This window comes from Phyllobates terribilis, unplaced genomic scaffold (genome assembly GCF_046119375.1).
Source record: "Phyllobates terribilis strain yellow unplaced genomic scaffold, ASM4611937v1 Scaffold_7__3_contigs__length_470593459, whole genome shotgun sequence".
Classification (NCBI taxonomy): Eukaryota; Metazoa; Chordata; class Amphibia; order Anura; family Dendrobatidae; genus Phyllobates; species Phyllobates terribilis.
Genome location: NW_027362767.1, coordinates 76,896,179 through 76,909,240, shown reverse-complemented (window position 1 = coordinate 76,909,240; position 13,062 = coordinate 76,896,179). Strand labels below are relative to the sequence as shown.

The 13,062-nt window shown below is 45.1% G+C and overlaps 1 protein-coding gene across 2 annotated transcripts in view; it reads right to left on the bottom strand.

Moving 5' to 3' along the window:
* The window catches only part of LOC141152884 (transmembrane protein 151B), a 93,677-nt gene extending 81,085 nt beyond the window's left edge, over window positions 1-12,592 (bottom strand). The window contains exon 1 of one of the 2 annotated variants that reach the window (XM_073637532.1): window positions 12,485-12,592. Coding sequence is in view for 1 of the 2 variants with exons in the window: in XM_073637531.1 (XP_073493632.1) it covers window positions 11,799-11,897 (99 nt within the window). In the remaining variant the exon portion in view is untranslated. Of the gene's footprint in view, window positions 1-11,798; window positions 12,458-12,484 lie in introns of those variants that run through there. The other variant, XM_073637531.1, reaches the window with a different exon arrangement.
* Between the last annotated feature and the right edge of the window lie 470 nt (window positions 12,593-13,062).

The window sequence follows — 13,062 nt, the reverse complement described above, 5'->3', positions numbered from 1 at the left end:
GCGCTGCTCTCCCCGCTGCTTCCGGCGCGCGCTCCTTCCCCGGCAGTGTGCTTAGGGCGCGCGCGCGCGCGCTCCCCCTCTCTTAAAGGGACCGCGCGCGCCGTCCTAAGGAGTCCCCGGCCAATTGCCGGAGGACCTCCCATATAAAGGGCACCTCCTCCAAAATGGAGGTGCCCGAGCAATGTTGTTTGCACCTGTGTCTCACCTGTGCTTCAGCCCTCAGGTCCCCCTGCCAGTTACCTGCCAGATTCCTGCCAGCTTGCTGCCTTTGTCATGCCTGATATCCAGTCACCTGCCTGCTAGCCTGAGGTCCGACGGTCTGCCTTCCAACTCCTGTCAGTCTGTCTATGGACCAGCTTGCCCGCTCACCTGGGAGCGCACACCTGTTACCTGCCTGCTAGCCTACCTGGAGGCTCCGCCGTCACGTGCTGTGACCATCTGTCTTTTCAGAGACTCCTGCCCGCTCACCTGGGAGCGCACACCTGTTACCTGCCTGCTAGCCTACCTGGAGGCTCCGCCGTCACGTGCTGTGACCATCTGCCTTTCCAGAGACTCCTGCCCGCTCACCTGGGAGCGCCCACCTGTTACCTGCCTGCTAGCCTACCTGGAGGCTTCGCCGTCACGTGCTGTGACCACCTACCATTCCAGAGACTCTCGCTTGCTCACCTGGGAGCACACATCTACCATCTGCCTGCTAGCCTACCCGGAGGCTCTGCCATCACAGGTCGTACCTACCCTTTACCCAGAGACTGCCCCGGTCACTTGCCGTAACTCCCTGCCCGTTCATCCAGAGACTGCCCCGGTCACTTGCCGTAACTCCCTGCCCGTTCTTCCAGAGACTGCCCCGGTCACTTGCCGTGACCTCCTGCCCGTTCTTCCAGAGACTGCCCCGGTCACTTGCCGTGACCTCCAGCCCGTCCACTTAGAGACTGTCCCGGTCACCTGCTGTGACTGCCTGCCCGTCATCCCTGATTGCCACCCGCTCCCTTACAAGGACCGCCCCCTTGTATAGTAGCTCAGAGGTTCCGCCTCCCAGACCCGTTACAATTATACTACAGACTCTGCCAATGGGAGTGCATTATACTACAGACTCTGCCTATGGGGATGCATTATACTACAGACTCTGCCTATGGGGATGCATTATACTACAGACTCTGCCTATGGGGAGTGCATTATACTATATAGAGGCCTATCTAGTGCATTATACTATATGAAGGCTATTTATAAAGTGTGGGGATTACAGTTAGGGTCATACAGTGTGGGAGATAATGTGGGGTCTTTGTATAGTGTGGGGGCCATCATACAGTGTTGGAGACATCAGTTTGGAGGCTACTAAGGGGTCAGTATACTGTGTGGGGAGTACTATACAGCAGGGTTTCCCAACTCCAATCCTCAAGACCCACCAACAGGTCATGTTTTCAGGATTTCCTTACTATTACACAGGTGATGGAATTATTGCCTGTGCAGGTGATGGAATTATCACCTGGGCAATACTAAGGAAATCCTGAAAACATGGCCTGTTGGTGGCTGTTGAGGACTGGAGTTGGGGAACCCTGCTATACAGTGAGGGGACATTATACTGTGTATAAGAGAGGATCATACTGTGTAGAGGTGAGCTGTACATAGGGGGAGACTCAGGACATTATTAAATTTTAAGTGGGCACTTATCGTTATAGGGGAACTCAGGTTATTATGACTGTTAAAGGGGCACACAGAGGGCATTATTACTTTCTAGGGGGCAAAATATGGGCACTGTTTTCTAGGACACTTGTACGGCATTATTATATTCTAGAGGTATGTTTTATCATCTAGAGGGCACACAGTACGACACAGCAGGTGCAGTAATAGGGACACATACCCCAATACTGAGCCGCTGTTGCTGTATCAGCAGGATGAGGGATTTGTGTAGGTTGGGAATAGATGGGGACGGTGCCTGAAATGTAAGGAGTCAAATGTGTCTTTGTTGTGATGTCTGCAGACCTGAGACTCTGAATCCTGGATGGAGACGTTGTCGTGTCGGTCTGGGCCAGATGGAAAATGACGGGAAAAGTGAACAATTTAATCAGAAAGAACGTCACCTGTAAGTCACTATATATAACTGTGCTGTGATCTCTTATATGTTCTGCAGGACTGGTATCTATCAATATATGGTCACCATATGGGGGTAATAGCAGTGCTGGTCTTTGTATAGAGATTATTTTTAGTAACAGAGCGGTCATCTGCTGAGGTTCTCCTACATCTACTATCTGGGTGCGCCGCTATAGTTGTAATCTGGGTTACCTGGTTAAGGGCCCTCTCAGAAGTTTCGCCCACCCCTGAACTAATACCCTAGCTACGCCTCTGACTGGGGTGCATTGTGATTACAGCCACGGCTGTGGTTACCATGCAGAATAAAAGTAAGTGTGGACTTGGTCAAGTTAATTGACCAATTCAGTTTAGGAAAACCGGTATTGGGCTTATATTTTTGGAGAGATCTGTGGGATGGTAGTGGGACAGATCTCTCCCTCCAGTCTGAGTCTTACAAGTGGCCCATAGCCACAGTTTTAATTTAAACCTGCAGTTAACATTTGTGTGTCAGTTTGGTGTTTGGATTTTACATGTAGCAGAGCTGAAGGCATTGTGGACGTATGCCTGGCTGGGTGAAGCTAACACAGACCAGAGCCAGTGACGTGGGCAACCTCAATAGCACCCCAGAACCTTATAGGGGTGCAAAGTGCCAGCGGCACTGGACTTTATTTACGAATTCCCAGCTGCAATCCGGAGGTGAGCAATTTCATGTGTGCAGTATTTGAACAACAAAGGACGTTTTACTTAACTTGCCTGGGTCACTGTCTCACTAAATTCACTGGCTGAAACGTTGCTGCCTAACATAGATGAATAGTGAGGGCAGTGTGAATTGAGACATACCCCGAAGAAAACTGCATGTTGGTAATCAATCCTGCAAAATTACAGGTGGACAATATGGAGGAACTGCTAAAGCAGTTGGTCCTCACCCAGCAGCAGCGGCTGCAGTTTCAGCGGCAACAGCAGGAGCAGCACCAACAGCAGCAACAGCTATACCTGCAGCAACAGACGAACAACCTGCTTCTGCAACAGATTGCGGCCCTGCGAGAGATGCCCCCACCGCCGACCCCAGTTTGTCCTGAGGCCCGGGACAAAGTCAGGTCAGCAAGAGGAAGATGAGTCCCGAGGACGACATGGAAGCTTTCCTCACCGTGTTTGAATGCACAGCATAGCGGGAGAGCTTGGCAATTTCCCAGTGGGCTGAAGTGTTGGCCCCGTTCCTGATGGGATAATCCCAGAAGTCATACTTTGACCTGAGTCTGGAGGATGTGCAGAACTAATGGAAACTCAAAAGGTGAGTTCCTTGCCCGACTGGCGGTTAATACGCATGTATAGGCACAACGTGTGTACCAGTGGTCCTTTGTGGAGACCTACCCCGCTATGTCTCAGATGTTTGACTTGTTGCAGTTAGGAAAAAAATGGCTCCAGCCTGAGAACTTGAGTCCAGGCCAGATGGTAGATATCATAGTAGTCAACTGGTTGGTGCGAACTCTGCTAGTAGCCATACAGCACTGGATGGAACAAAGGGATCAGGGCAACCTAGATCAGGTGGTTAGCCTGATCGCGCATTATGTGGCCCCCGCAGGACTTTGTACAGGACGCTGCCCCACTGCGAGTATCATGTCGGGCCCTACAAACCCAGGAGCCTGGGAAAGGAATACTACCCTCTGCTGGAGTTAGTCTGAACCGTGCCATAACTGAGAGGAGGAGCCCAGTATCCCCTAAACAGATCTTGCGGACCAGAGGTGCCACCACTAACAGGTAATGGTGGTGCCAAGGGCCAGGACATGTGGCTGCCCTCTGACTACTGAGCCCATGGACTGCAGATTTACTCGATGGGTATCTATGTATGCCCAGACTGTCTGCACCGTGGATGCAGATGCCACACAAAGTGAACCCCATTTGTGCCAGGTGCACGCCAAAGGGTACCAGATGGAGGTTCTTTTGGATTCAGGAAGCCTAGTGACACTTTCCAATGGGTCATTGGTTGCCAGGGAAAACCCCAATGGTTGGAAAATTGGAGTCATTTGTATACATGGGGACCTCCAGGAGTATCCGACAGCGGAGGTTACCTTTTCCACCCTATGTGGGGAGATTAAACATACAGTGGGAGTCGTAAAGACCCTTCCATACTCGACTGTTTTGGGAAGAGACATGCCCCTGTTATGGTCCCTATGGGAGAGTAAAACTAAGCATCCCAAGGTAAAGGTACAGTATATCAGGGCACTAAACCTGAAAATCCTGAGTCAAGGATACCTGCCAAAGGGGTCACAATCATAGGGAAAGAGTGTAATTCCTATAGGTTTCCCCGAGAGGTCTTGGCAGGAGAGGTCGAGGAGACCACATCAGCTGGAAGTATCCCGGGGTTCTTTTGGGACAGCTCAGCTCCAGGATACCACACTAGCCCAGGCACGGGAGCGGGTCATGATAAATGGGTTGGCACAGCAACCTAGTGCAGAGGCGGTTTTCTTGTATGGCAGTTAACCAGGAATTGTTATACTGGGTTGACAAAATCCGCGACAAAATAATAGATCAGCTGGTAGTGCCCCAATCGTACCGCCGGGAGGTGCTTGAGATGGACCATAAACATGTGCTGGGAGGTCATCTGGGAGCTAAAAAACTCAAGAGCGCATTCTGCAGCAGTTCTTTTGGCCTGGGGTTTATGCCGAGGTTCAGAGGTTTTGTGAGTCATGTCCATAGTGTCAGCTGACTGCGCCCATAGCAAACATCCGTAGTCCACTGGTTCTTCTGCCTGTTATAGAGGTACCTTTTGAGCAGATTGCTATGGATCTGGTAGGGCCAATAGTGAAATCAGCCCGGGGCCACCAACACATATTGGTCGTAGTGAATTATGCGACTCATTACCCGGAAGAGATTCCCCTTCGTCATACCTTGGCAAAACTTATTCCCCGGGAACTGTTTGCCATGTTCTGCTGCCTAGGGCTATGAAAGGAGATCCTTAGGCATCAAGGGACTCCTTTTATGTCCAAGGTCACTAAAGAATTTTATAAACTGCTTAAGATCAAACAGTTGCGCACGTCAATCTACCATCCACAGACCGATGGTCTAGTAGAAAGATTTAATTAAAATCTATGTTAAAAAAGTGGTAGCTAAAGAAGGAAGGACAAGGACATATTGTTGCTGTATCTAATGTTCACCATCCGAAAGGTGCCGCAGTCTTCCACGGGATTCTCTCCGTTCAAAATATTATATGGTAGACATCCCAGGAACTGCTGGACATAGCCAAAGAGACATGGGAACTGGAGCTCACCCCTCATAAAAGCGTTATAGAGCAAAATTTGTTGTGCAATTTCTACTGAGCATGCCGATACCCCATATGGGGGGAAAAACACTGTTTGGGCGCACGGCATGACTCGGAATGAAAGGCATGTCATTTCACTTTTTGAAAGTAAATAGGAGATGCCATGGCGCGTTCGGAGAGACCCTGATGTGCCTAAACAGTGGAAACTCCCATAAGTGACTCCATTTTTAAACTAGACCCCTCAGGGAACTTATCTAGATGTGTGGTGAGCACCTTGAACTCCCAGGTGCTTCACAGAAGTTTATAACCTGGAGCCGTAAAAATAAAATTTTCAATTTTTTCCCTCAAAAATGTTTTTCAGCCCCAAATTTTGCATTTTCATAAGGGTAACAGGAGAAATTGCGCCATACCATTTGTTGTGCAATTTCTCCTGAGTAAGACGATACCCCATATGTGGAGGAAAACCACTGCAGAGCTTGGAAGGGAAGGAGCGCCATTTGACTTTTTGAATGTAAAATTTGCTTGAATAATTAGCGGACACCATGTCGTGTTTGGAGAGCCCCTGATGGGTCTAAACAGTGGAAACCCCCCACAAGTGACATTATTTTGTAAACTAGACCCCTCATGGAAGTTATCTAGATGTGAGGTGAGCACCTTGAACCACCAGGTGCTTCACAGAAGCTATGAAAATAAAAAAATCTAATTTTTTCCACAAAAAATGTTTTTTAGCCCCAATTTTTTTCATTTTCAAAGAGGTAACAAGAGAAAATGGACCCCAAAAATGGTTGTGCAATTTCTCCTGAGCATGGAGATACCCCATATGTGTGGGAAAACTATTGTTTGGGTGCACGGCAGGGCTCAGAAAAGAAGGAGTGACATTTTGGAAAGTAGACTTTGATGGAATGGTCTGCAGGTGTCATATCGCGTTTGGAGAGCCCCTGATGTGCCTAAACAGTGGAAAACCCACACTTCCCCACAAGTGACCCAATTTTGGAAACTAGACCTCTCAAGGAATTTATTTAGATTTGTGGTGAGCACCTTGAACCCACAGGTGCATCACAAAATTTTACACAGACATGCACACACACACGGTACGCAGACATGCGCACACACATGATGCGCAGACATGCAAACACACACGGTGCGCAGACATGCACACACACACGGTGCGCAACCATGCACACACACACACGGTGCGCAAACATGCACACACACACACGGTGCGCAAACTGCACACACACACACGGTGCGCAAACTGCACACACACACACGGTGCGCAGCCATGCACACACACACAGTGCGCAGCCATGCACACACACACAGTGCGCAGCCATGCACACACAGACGGTACGCAGAGATGCACACACATATGGTATGCAGACATGTGCACACACACAGTACGCAGGCATTAAGTGGACCTTGGGAGTCCTTACTCTATTATTTACCGGAGCGACGATTCCGGCTGGTGACAGACCACTCACCCCTGGTCTGAATGAGAAGTGCTAAGGAGAGGAATGCTCGGGTCACCAATGGTTTCAGTCCTTGCAAAATTTTCGTTTCTCAGTGGAAAATCAAGCTGAGAAGTCAAAAGGGAATGCGGATGCCCTGTCGTGGGTACCCTGTACGGTGACAGGTGTTCAACCTCACAAGTTTGAACAGAGGTAAGGGGGGTATTTGTGAGACAGCGAGGGGAATCATATGTGAGGGCCATTATGTATCCACCAGAATGTGCTTAGAAGCATACTGAACTGCTGGAGTGCATTGTAATTACAGCCACGACTGTGGTTACCTTGCAGGATAAAAGTAAGTGTAGACTGGGTCAAGTTATGTGACCAAGTTTAGGAAAACCTGTATTGGCTTTTATTTTTGAAGCGATCTGTAGGATGGTAGTGGGATGGATCTCTCCCTCCAGTCCGGGTCTTACAAGTGGCCCATGGCCACGGATTTCATTTGTGCCTGCAGTTAAGATTTGGGTGTGTCAGTTTTGTGTTGGATTTCACATGTAGCAGAGCTGAAGGCTCTGTGGATGTATGCCTGGCTATGTGAAGCTAACACAGACCAGAGTCAGTGATGTGGGCAACCACGATAGCACCCCAGAACCTTACGGGGGTGGAAGTGCCAGCGGCACTGGACTTTATTTAGGTATTCCCGACTGTGATCTGGAGGTGACCAATTTCATGTGTGCAGTATTTTGACAATAAAGGACGTTTTACTTTACTTGCCTGGGTCACTGTCTTACTAAATTCACTGGCGGAAACTCCGCTGCCTAACAGTGGATTTCTCGGAAATATGTAAATGAGCTCTTAAAACCTATTGGTCGGACATAGATCTCCCTGAGAATCTGCTTCCAGAGCTTATTTTAAATAAAAGAGGGTGTTACCAATGTGAGACATGTAATGACTGACAGTCTACTGATCTACATGTCTCACACCAATAACGCCTCCTTTAATTTAAAATGATCTCTGGAGGCAGATTCTCAGGGAGATCTATGTCCAGCCCATAGATCTTAACAGCTCATTTATATATTAAGAAAAACAAGGATTTCTCTGGAATAAGACATCAGATCGCAGATATCAGGGTATCATTTTATTCAACTTGCTATGACCTGCATGCCCATATACACAGCTTAGGAGGGTTGATTCTACTAACAGATTCCCTTTAAATGTATGAATTACATAAGCACTTCTGAGAATCTCGTTAATTTATCACTTAAAAGGAAAAAAACAAAAAGCTAATAGTATTATCAGTGAATGGATATGGCCATTGTTATAATAAAATCTGTGAATACATCTCAGGTCTCATTTGGAAATTAACATTTCTGAAATATTTCTAACATTTTCTAAACAGTGAATCATTGTAATACTTCACATTTTTGCCTAATCCTGACAGTGTAGAAGTAGAAAAATGAGCCTAAAACAATTAGCAGTTCAGCACCAAGGACAGATCTTCAGTCTTGCAGACATGATGGTATTTCTGCTCTGTCATAGGAGCAGAATAATAAAAACAACAATAGTATAGGAGAGCCAATGGCACCAGATGGTCCCCATACATGGGTCAGTAGAATTTCCATCAGTGTATCCATCATTTTACCTATGGTAATTAAATAGCGCTTCTGCGGCTGAAGATCCTAAAGAAAGCTATAACGCATATGAACATAGCCTACATGTAGCATAGACAGCTGGATATAAAAGGATATACATGGAAATGCTGTGAGCTTCATGTTTTTATTATTGCACCGTTTTGTTGTTGATGCATTCCTAAAGTGTCACTTACTGGACTGTTTGGTGCAGTTTTGATAGAATCCCTATTTTCTTTGCTGTAGATGTAGCAGTGCTCAGAATGCTGAGCCCGGTATAACCCCACCCACACATCTGATTGGTAGATTCCTGTGTACATTGTTAGAAAGCTGCCCACCAGTGGTGGGGGCGGGGTTAGACAGATTAGCCTGCCTGACCTTCATATGAGACCTAGTCAGGCAGTGATAATCTCCTGCTTATAAAACACTGATTGTATTGAAACTACAGCACACAGCCTAATAAGTGACACATCCTTGAAATCAGGCTATTGATCTAGATTATGTTGCTTTCATATTAAATAGCAAAAAACTGCTACCAGATTCCCTTTAAGAGACCGCATGAACCACTGAATCATTCAGGGTGTTAAATATTATTTATGGGACAATCCCTTTAAGAGATGAGGATTAGAGACAACACACTTATAAGATCTGAATATGATATGATATGATTTTAATATAATATTCTGCTTCAACCAAAGAAAACATCCTGCCTAAATTTTATATTTAAGTCATGCAATTTAAGGCAATCAGTCAGCAGGTTTTTTTGCTATGTAATCTGAGTGCAGCACGATGTAGGGGCAGAGACCCTGATTCCAGGGATGTGCCACTTTTTGGTATACATGTTATTTTGATACAATCACAGCTTTCTCTGCTGCAGATCAAGCAGTTCTCTGAATGCTGAGCTGTGTATAACCCCGCTGTCACCACTGATTGGCAGCTATGTACACTGTATATTGACAGAAAACTGCCAATCAGTGATGGGAACGTGGTTGGACCAGTAGACACGAGACACCTAATCCTGTAGTGATAATCTCCTGCTGATAAAACACTGATTTTATTGAAACAGCAACACACAGCCTAGTAAGTGACACATCGCTGGAATCAGGATCTCTCTGTACCCTTCCATGCTGCTCCCAGATTACATAGCAAAAAGACTGCTTACAGATTCCCTCTAAGAATAACTATACTGGTAGCAGAGAGTTTAGTAGTCCTCAATGAAAAATATCTGTGCCCACGTTCACTATTTTGTATTACATGTTTCTAGTTCTCAGAATCTCTGAAAACATAATAATGAAAAAGTTGTAAGCTTGCAAAATGTGTGACAGATCCCCTAGTTTCCATGTATAATTTATAATATTGGTGTCCTATGTACCATCATGTTCAAGTGACACTGCTCTCTACCCCCGCCTGTAGCTATGCCCGTGTGTGAACGATGTTTGCAGATCTTCAAGTTTACAGCTCGTTTGAAAAACATTCTTCCTTTTGTTTGACAGTTGAGACAATGAAATATAAATATAAGAGTTGCTTTGACTTTTACATTCCAGTCGCCTTTCAGTCTCTGTTGTTGATGCCCTAACATGTCATAATAATTATTTGGTAAACTAAGCGGAAAATATGATTCATTGCTGAATTAAATGTAATCACTATGCTTCGTCTTTTCTACTTCTAGATCCTATCTGCTTATTATTCTTTTGTGTTCACCGTGAAAAACATTTCTGACATATATCAATTTTATATGCCATAAATTACCAAAAACAGTGGGGTTCTGACAGCTTGTATTAGTGGTGTTGGCACAGTTACTCTTAGTGGTGTTGGCACAGTTACTCTTAGTGGTGTTGGCACAGTTACTCTTAGTGGTGTTGGCACAATTACTCTTAGTGCTTGCCTGTTTCAGCATTTACCCAAAAACCATATGTGGGGGACTACTTGTCCTCTAGAAAAGGGTTCCCAATTGAGAAGCCCCATCCAGTAGATGAATTTCCATTGGTGACACGTCACGTACATATGCAAAACTTGTCTTATAGGAAATCCTCTATCAAGGTTGTCATAGTCCCCACCATGAAATACTAAAAATATTATTTTTTTTATTTAAAGGGTTGCTCTATGTCAACTATTTCCATATGACCCTTTTTGGCGCATACTTTTTTAATTGTGGAACCCATTATTAGGTAAATTCCTGATTTATATTGTTAGTAATGTACTGCTGATATTTAACTCCATGGTATGCTATGCATTAGTTTTATAAGTTCCAATATTTATTCCTTTTATTAATGCAAGAAACAATGTATCAACTACTATTAATGACAAAATCTAGGTGACATGACGAAGTCTTGGAGCAGTGATGCTTCCTCTAAACCTAGTATATCTGCTGTATGCATCATGCAAATAGATGAGGCTTGCATCATCATGATCATAATTACCTGTATACAGTTTGCAGCCAAAATAACCTACGCATCATATAACCCAGACTAACTTTTTACTTTACATAAATTTTTTGTGACAGTTAAATATTCGCTCACGTGTGGTTTGTTTTTTGTTTTTTTTTACAAATCAAAGTCTCCCGTGCTTAAAATGTTCACGTTACGCATTCTAGACCGGTATTACCTACAAATATTTATAAGGTTAAGGCAATTTTCTGTATTTTTTTTTTGCATTTTAACTCGCTGACAATAGGTGATAAACACAACTGAAGGGAAGAAGAACTGCGGTGTTTTTTTTTTCTTTTATCCTCATGCCTGCAAAGCGTTCAATGCAGCATTGACAAAAAGATAAGTATTGCTGTCATTGAACTTAGCATAAGCTTCCCCCCCCAGTGTATTGTGTTTGGCACATAGGGGCGGGAAGCCTGCAGGAAAAATAATAGGACCTGCAAGGCTCTGCATTGAACATGTCCTTCAGATTGTGTGCTGGTAGCCCCTGTGTTTTATGTGCTGTCTGTAGTATTCCCTGGATGTCTGCCTTATCTCACAGCAGCACATTGGTGCTTCTCATCTCTCATCAGTGGGGCAGTGTGTGCACAGCAGTAACAAGAAGGATGCTTAGCACTGCAGCCTGAGTGCCTTACTACCAATAATGCAATCCATACACTGCTGGAGATGAAATATTAATGTCATTGACAATTTTTTATTTTATTTTTTTTTGCCCAGTTTTCCAAATGACTGAATTAGTAACAATGTTAATAATTAAAATCCAAGTTAAAAATACATTCTATTCTGACAACAGTTAAGATGAATGCACCATATAGATCAATAATAATGATACATTGTGTATTTGTAAACACATAAATACATAGTATCAGAGTATGAAGTGTTGTTGTTTTTTTATGTTTCGCAAGTGTAAGGTATGACAGTGAATCATTATGTTCTAGAAATAGTATAAATGACCTTCATTGCTCACCTCCTCTCTAACATCCACCTCTGGTGTAGTTATAGTATTTTCACCTGGGGTATCTGCTGGGGTTTCAGCAGCTGCTTCACTTTCTACTTCAGTAGACATCCTTTGCCATTCTATTTCTCCAGGTCACCCTGATGCAGTGTAAGGAAATCCTGTTGCCCAGGAGAAGAAGAAGAAGAAGAAGCAGCAGCCAGCATCACTTGTAGTAGTGAGCACTCAGCCAATGCTGCAGACTGCACCCCACCATCTCTACCACAGTGCTTCAGTCCCATGCATGAAGCAGGATTCATACATTCTCTCCCCTCCTTTATTCACCCATGTAGACAAGAGGAGGGCTAAATACTAGACCCCCACATTGCAGCCCCTCCATAAAGGGTAACCTTATCTGCAAAACCAGAAATGGCACTTTGGACAAAGTAGCTGGCACCCTGCTGTGCACTGCAGGAAAAAAAGTAAATGCAGCAGACCAGTGGAGATCTGACAGCACAGAGTCAAGCTTTCTTTTTCTGCCTCTGATGTCTCAGTTGTGTGCACACCCCCCTTTCCTTCCCAGCAATAAATCAAAGAGCAGGAGGTATCAGCTGCACACATGCAGAGCCACACTCCATCCACTGCCTGCCATAGGCATTTGGTGTTTACCTGCTTAAGAAAAAAAACACCCTACACCCTCAGGGACTTCATACACTTACTTGCTCATCCCCTTTTTGCTGCACTGTGAGGTCTATGGACTCCTGCCAAGCACATTAATAGGAGCCCAGTTCTGTTGGTTCTTCCAAATCACCCATTATTATTCTTTCAGAGGATGTTCTTCCCCCACCCCCCCTCTCCATTCTCTATGGTGATGGAAGCTGAAACTTTCCTAGTCTGCATTAGTCCTGACCAATTATTCCTATATTATATAGACAGTAGTTCTATTTCTGGCTCTCATAATAAACCAGCAATGAGAAAACCCTGTTGGGATTTGCAGGTGGGAATTAAGGGCTGGCGCTGATGGGTTGTGCTTCCTAGCAGCAGGTCATAGCCTGGGAGAGAGGTTTCATGTAATATCAGTGGAGATAATGGGGAAGGAGGGAGGATAGGAAAACCTCTCTATAGTGTTAAAAATCAAGCAAGGGCATAATTAGAGATCATAAAGTGACATCAGGAGAGGTGGCAGGCTTTGAAGGTGAGATGAAGAACAAACCTTGGTACAGATCTATTGGGGATACAAAGTCAGTGCATATAATTATAGACTCCAGGAGATGCTCTCCACAGGGGAGAATATTAG